Source organism: Ictalurus furcatus, chromosome 7, assembly GCF_023375685.1.
Source record: "Ictalurus furcatus strain D&B chromosome 7, Billie_1.0, whole genome shotgun sequence".
Taxonomy (NCBI): Eukaryota; Metazoa; Chordata; class Actinopteri; order Siluriformes; family Ictaluridae; genus Ictalurus; species Ictalurus furcatus.
The window spans coordinates 13,244,528-13,251,575 of NC_071261.1; the positions used below are offsets into that span (position 1 = coordinate 13,244,528).

Sequence of the window (7,048 nt, forward strand, 5' to 3'; positions counted from 1 at the left end):
GAAGTCATATATATGTTTATATTAATTAGTAATGCTAGGTAGGTGGCTAATCTTTGCTGCTAAATCCTGACAGGATTTCTGAGCAGTTGCTGAAGTTCGCTGCTAGCCAATGTGAGCTAATTTGACAGGATTTTTTTCCCTTTGATGCTAGTCAGTTCACTAACATGACTTCCTGACATGCCTTCTGAATGCTTTATAAATATTTTACAATGCTTATTGCTAGTTAACGTGAGCTAATTTAACTGGATTTCCTGACTGATTATGATAAGTAGATGGCTAATGTCTGATTACGTCTGAGGTGATTTCTTCAATACGTTCATAAACATTCATCATCCTCACTGCTAGCGCACATAGGCTAATCTGACAGGATTTCTGACAGGATTTTGAAGTCATATTTATATACAGTGTGTTTATATTTTTAACTCGTAATGCTTGCTAGATGGCTAATCTTTGCTGATAAATCTTCACAGGATCTCTTGAGATTGCTGAGATGATATTTATAAATATTTATACTGTTCACTGCTAGCTAATATGTGCTAGCATCACCCCCACTAATGCTAATAAGATCATCTAACATGACTTCTGAGGTGATTTTTTTTACCTTAAATAAGCCGACACGGTTCGGACTTTTCCCTGCAGGTAGCCACCATTATGTGTGTGTATGTGTGTGTATGTGTGTGTGTGTGTGTGTGTGTGTGTGTGTGTGTGGGTATGTGTTTGTCTGAGAGAGATGTTTGTGTGTGACGTGTGTGTGAACCTGCCAGACCACTTCATTTCACTTCTGTATTATTCCAGCAGATTCCTCTGCAGTGTGATCACAGGTTTCTTACCGTCCGTGATGTCAGCATATTAATTAAGCTCTCTGGAGTAAACAAGTTAAATATCCACACCTGTCTTTCTCATACCTTACTGCTCAAAACACTAATTAGCACGCTGAAACTTCCTAACCTGAATTCTTCCTGTAAAGTTTCCTGTACTGACAATTTCTTATCTAACAGATCAGTTTATGTAATTCGAAGCCACATTGCTACATTCCTGGCCTCATTCTTTATAAACACTGCGACTTTTAAAGGCTGCCACAGTCAGTGAGGATAAAAATGTTCTAAATCCGAAAAAAATGACATCATAAATGCCCGAGTTGTATTTTAAAATGCGAGTGTTTAGTTTGAGTAATTGGCCAGTTTTTGAACATATCTGTAAAAACATAGGCTAGATGTTAACAATGATGCAGTGTGTTGAACGACAGTTCATTTAGAATTTGTCATAGTTTTTAAAGATATTTTTCGCCTGTCGTTTGCGCAAATCCTAAAACCTCCGAGACTTTATAGCTAGCCTTGACTTGTCCAAGTGTGTAACAACGATAAGAAAGCAACGTGACTTTAATGAGAACGTTAGTTTCGAGGTTCAAGCTCAGAGTAGCGTCAAATTAACACATGAGGCGAATGACAGAATTACAGGAAGTTGTGTAGTAGCAGGGCTGCCGTAAACACTGCCGTAAATACAACCGCAAACTCTACCGTAAACACTGCCATAAACACTGCCATGAACACTGCTGTAAACACTGCCGTAAACACAACCGCAAACCCTACCGTAAACACTGCCATAAACACTACGGTGAACACTGCCATAAACACTGCCGTAAACCATTGCTGTAAACACTACCATAAACACTACTGTAAAGACTACTGTAAACACTACTTTAAACACTACTGTAAACACTACTTTAAACACTACTGTAAACACTACCGCAAACCCTACCGTAAACACTGCCATAAACACTACCATGAACACTGCCGTAAACACTACCATAAACACTGCCATAAACACTACCATAAACATTGCCGTAAACACTACTGTAAACCAAACACTACCATAAACACTACTGTAAACACTCCCGTAAACACTGCCATAAACACTACTGTAAACACTACCGTAAACACTGCCATAAACACTACTGTAAACACTGCCGTAAACTCTACCCTAAACACTGTAACAACGCTCGTATTACTATTGACGCGGAAATGAATAACATACATCACAAAACTGTGCCTCATAATATGCTACATGATTTAAAAATGATTTTAGAGAGAATATATAAAGTCTGTGTGTGTGTGTGTGTGTGTGTGAGAGAGAGAGAGAGAGAGAGAGAGAGAGAGAGAGAGGGCCTGTGTGGATGTTGTGAAAGCAAAATAAGCTTTGCTTGGGACGTAGGCCAAATCAAACAGCAGCTAAATCGCCTTGTCACTCACACACACACACACACACACACACACACACAGACACACACACTTCATCAGTGCACCTGAGGTGGGCTTATACACTCCTCCAGTTTTTTTTGACGCACAATTTTGTGTGTGTTTGTGTGTGTGTGTGTGTCTGTTTTCCTCCATGAGGAATGGCCATTCACGCTATACAGGAAGTGAGCTGGCTGAGGGGCGGCGACTGACGTCAATGACCCGCAAAACAGGAAGCAAAACATCCCACAATCCTTCACTCCCCTCAACTCAACTCTCAGATCGTTGACTCTACAGTGGCCACCTCCACCTGGGCTGATACACTCATTACTGTACACACACACACACACACACACACACACACATACACATAGACACACACACACACACATCTCATACCACTAGCCATTCACACACACACTGCTTTATGCTGTGGTCTGCTGTGTGACATCATACACACACACACGCAGGCGGTGGATCCGAAACACTTACTAACGTATGTTAAGAAAGCTGTTTTAATGCCCACTAAATGACTGAAAATGTGCTGTGTCCCTACACCTTTCCCCTCATTATTATGCATTATGCAGATTATATGCAAATTAAAAACCACACACATACACACACACACCCACACACCCACCTCACATTTATCCTAAGGTTAACCGTTAGCAAACTAGCACGCATTTCTCACAGGTCGATGTGAGGGGGATTTCAGTATCGAGTATCGGTCTCATTTATCCAACACGGCAAAATATAACGTTGCCATAACAACCATCTGTTCGTCGCTAACATTGGTTACGTTAACTAGCTGGTTAACTGGTTAATCGAGCAGGGTCTGTGTCTAAAAAGTTTCCTGTTACCAGATTTTTGTGTTCTAATAATTTGCCAGACATTGGTGGATAGGTGGAAAGCACAATTAGTGACATCACTAACTGAGCTCGTATGTAGCAATCATGGGTGTCTGTGTGCTCATGTATGTGGAAGAGGGCAGGCAGTGCTTTCCTCCAAGTGTAATGTGTAAAGCCTTTTGGACCAGAACATGAGGGTTTATAGAGTGTGTGTTGTGACCCCCCCAAATCAGTTTTATCCCGAAGTACTGCAAATGGCTGTCTGAATTTATTATTTTTTTAAATGTGTGAATTCAGTGCTAGTGTTATGCTAACAATAACTAGCTAGCTTTACAGGAATTTTTCACATAGTCTTTTGGTCATTGAGAACAAATACCGACTTAAACATAACGTAACAGCTTGTAAGAGTCTGGTCATGCTAACGGATGCCTAGCGTCCGGGATGTTTATCAAAATTTTAGTAAGAATAATGAATCCCAAAACAGTTCATACAAGATTATTTTGTTTTTAACAGAAAGTTAGTGTAGCGTAGCCACCTTTTACCTGATAGTGACGCTCTGTTTAACGGAGGCTGCATGCTAACTGGAGATCTCCTGTAAAAATAAAACAATACTTTGCACATCTTAATTGTAAACACTAAAAAAAACAAAAAAACACAAACCTATCAGTCTCTGAAACATTAGCTGGCAACCTTAACGCATGGCTAACCTCCACGTCTGTAACTAGCATCATTTCCCTCAGCTAGCATATTGCTTTATTCCACGCTAGCTCAAGTTGAGCTGTTAGCTTGAACAAGGGTTCTCATGCTACGTTCATTACAAGTGGGATCTCTGAATTTCTTGAATCCCGTCTCGGCGAGTTCTCAAGACCGCAGATTAAAGAAAACGGGCACTCGAGATAAATTAGCGCTCGTTCCATTTTTGTGCGCTAGTGCTACATTTATTTCAAAAGTCCAACTTGGAGAAGTCATAGCTCTTGAGATGTTTCGACGTTCTGAGCAAGAATTTAGACTCGAAGGGGCGTTACAATGGAATTGTAACTCTTCAGAGTTTTACGTAACGTATAAACGTTCTTGGAGTTCAACTCCACCCACTGCTCTTCCATAAACTAGTGATTACTGCTGATCCCACCTACTGAGTTGATTGGCAGATGAAGTAAAAACCAGCAAAGAAATTCAATAGCCTTCTGAAATGTAATAAATTGATAAACAGCATAAACTGTATAAACACATCTATACTCAGTCGTATCAGATTTACAGATGTGTAATGAATATATTACATAACGACCGGTCACTGACCAATTAGGTTTCGGCTTCGGGCATCTTCTCTGATGGTATTTGATTAATAATGGAGTTGATAAGTGTAGTTAAACTTCTAACACTTAGCTGAGTGCTCCCTCTAGTGGACGCTTTTTCCACTGCTCTGTTTCAGAGGAAGTACGTACTTGCTGGAAGGTCCAGGCACATTAGTCAAAACGCTGAAGTTACTCCTGACCGTACGCAGACTGGCGAGGACCTGCAGTTCAAGAAGAAAAGATTAATAGATGCTACACACACACACGCACACAGAGAAAACACTGAATGTGATCCAGTTGTGATGTGTTTACCTGAGCGAACGGTGTGACAATGAAATCTTCACCGTGTCTGATGGAGTAAAAAAAAAGACTGATATAAATATTCACACATGAGAAGAAAAGCACACGACTTATAAAGTCAAGGACAGACAGACAGACAGACAGGTAAGAGGGTGTATGAATAGATAGAGGGATTCGATTATGGATGGACAGATACCGACAGGTAGAAGCTATAGACAGACAGATAGAGACAAGGAGGCAAGATACAAATAAAGAGATACAGACAGACAGATACAGAGTGGCAGAGAGACAGACAGACATAGATGAAGAGATAGGCAGGTACAGACAGACAGACAGATACAGAGTGGCAGAGAGACAAACAGACATAGATGAAGAGATAGGCAGGTACAGACAGACAGACAGATACAGAGTGGCAGAGAGACAGACAGACATATATAAAGAGATAGGCAGAGACAAACAGACAGATACAGAGTGGCAGAGAGACAGACAGACATAGATAAAGAGATAGGCAGAGACAGACAGACAGATACAGAGTGGCAGAGAGACAGACAGACATAGATGAACAGATAGGCTGGTACAGACAGAGAGACAGATACAGAGTGGCAGAGAGACAGACAGACATAGATAAAGAGATAGGCAGAGACAGACAGACAGATACAGAGTGGCAGAGAGACAGACATACAGGTGCAGCCAGACGGCTGTCTCACAGCGCAGTGTGGCGCACGTTACTCACAGTTCTCCCATGATGGACGAGTTGCGTGAGGTGGATTTGGGCGAGAGTTCGTAGTCGCTGTCAGAGCGGTACAGGAACGACTCTCTGCGCTGACCATGAGGGAGAAGCAAAGCAGAACCGGGAGAAACCTGGAGTTCCACAGGACTGCACGGACCGTTCTCCACCTCCAAACTACACACACACACACACACACACACACACACACACACACAACACACACGCTATTAACCCTCATGTTCTGTTCAAAAAGGCTTTACACATTACACATGGAGGAAAGCGCTATCTGCCCTCTTCCACATACATGAGCACACAGACACCCACGATTGGCTAGTGCTCTGATTGACAGGGGAGGGAGAGGTGGAGGGGGAGGAGCATACCAGAGTTCAAACAGGGTAAACACAACACGAGTGGTTCTTGACTCAGGAAGGAACCACAATGTTATGTTTGAGGATGTAGGTTAAAGGGGCACTAGCGCAAAACACACACACACACAAACACACACACACACACACACACACACAAACACACACACACACACCATGACATAAGACACAGTTCAAGTGTTGAGCAACACAGCCTCCTCCTCACACTTATACAGATCCGTGTGTGTGTGTGTGTGTGTGTGGTACCACCAGGCCGTAGTTACGCCAGAACGTGCACGGTCATTGTAACTGGCAGAAAAGCGTCCCCAGAGACCGGGTGACCAGAGGACACGACACACCCGAGTCACCCTGACTGACACCACACTGTTTTATATTTCACAACCTCCGAGTTCACGTCATATTCATACAGCGCGATAATCACCAGCTGCCGCTTCAGAAAGGTCTCTGTATATTTACCAAATGTGAAAGTATTGGCCCCCTGGCCATGTTTTGGGTTACAACAAATTTGCCTCATGCTTAATATTTCTCCAAGTGAGGAAGATGTGTACCATTTTAACATTAAACAAGCTCACACACTCGAAAACCTACAGATATAAACTCCTGCTACTTTCATATGCACCTAACACATACCAGAGGGTTCCAATACTTTAATCTCATATTTACAGTACAGAATTGATCCAGCAGTTTGCGAACTCGATTGTGTGACAATGTCCACTTTTATATATATATATATATACATATATATATACATATATATATATATATATATATATATATATATATATATATATATATATATATATATATATATATATATATATATATTCTTCGCTCAACATATTCTACCGTGAACAATGTTCCCCAGCTGACTAGCTCGTGTAGCTAGGTTAGGTTAATTATCTGATGTTGAGTATCCAAGTTTCCTAGAAAGTTATTATCTAATATCAGGCTAATATTACTGTGTATTTTAAGCCACTAAAGCAACGAGCCAACATGAGCATTCTGTTTTATTGTGTAAATAAAAGCAGTCAAGACAGAAGGAGTGGCTAGTGGTGATGTCACATGATCAGCATAAGCTCCGCCTTTATTCATAACTTACTCAGGAATGCCTTTCTGTCATATCAAAAATCTCATAATAATTAATTGCCTGTTATAATATTTTAATATCCCAATATAAACTTTATTTGATCCTCAAGAAAAATTTTATTTTTATCCTGAGGAAATTGTTAAATATATCATTGCCACCTCATTTTTCAAA

The 7,048-nt window shown here is 41.0% G+C and overlaps 2 protein-coding genes across 2 annotated transcripts in view; one reads left to right on the forward strand and one right to left on the reverse strand.

The window, feature by feature from the left end:
* The window catches only part of si:ch211-107p11.3 (GT1 domain-containing protein), a 29,892-nt gene extending 26,545 nt beyond the window's left edge, over positions 1-3,347 (forward strand). Inside the window, exon 8 of the mRNA XM_053628609.1 lies at positions 2,394-3,347. The gene's annotated coding sequence lies outside the window, so the exon portion shown is untranslated. The remainder of the gene's footprint in view (positions 1-2,393) is intronic.
* pde4bb (phosphodiesterase 4B, cAMP-specific b) overlaps positions 1-7,048 on the reverse strand; it is a 29,034-nt gene that overhangs the window by 18,023 nt on the left and 3,963 nt on the right. Inside the window, exons 3-6 of the mRNA XM_053628599.1 lie at positions 5,408-5,578; positions 4,687-4,723; positions 4,525-4,595; positions 3,625-3,674 (exon numbers count right to left, since the gene is read on the reverse strand). Coding sequence (XP_053484574.1) covers positions 3,625-3,674; positions 4,525-4,595; positions 4,687-4,723; positions 5,408-5,578 — 329 coding nt within the window. The remainder of the gene's footprint in view (positions 1-3,624; positions 3,675-4,524; positions 4,596-4,686; positions 4,724-5,407; positions 5,579-7,048) is intronic.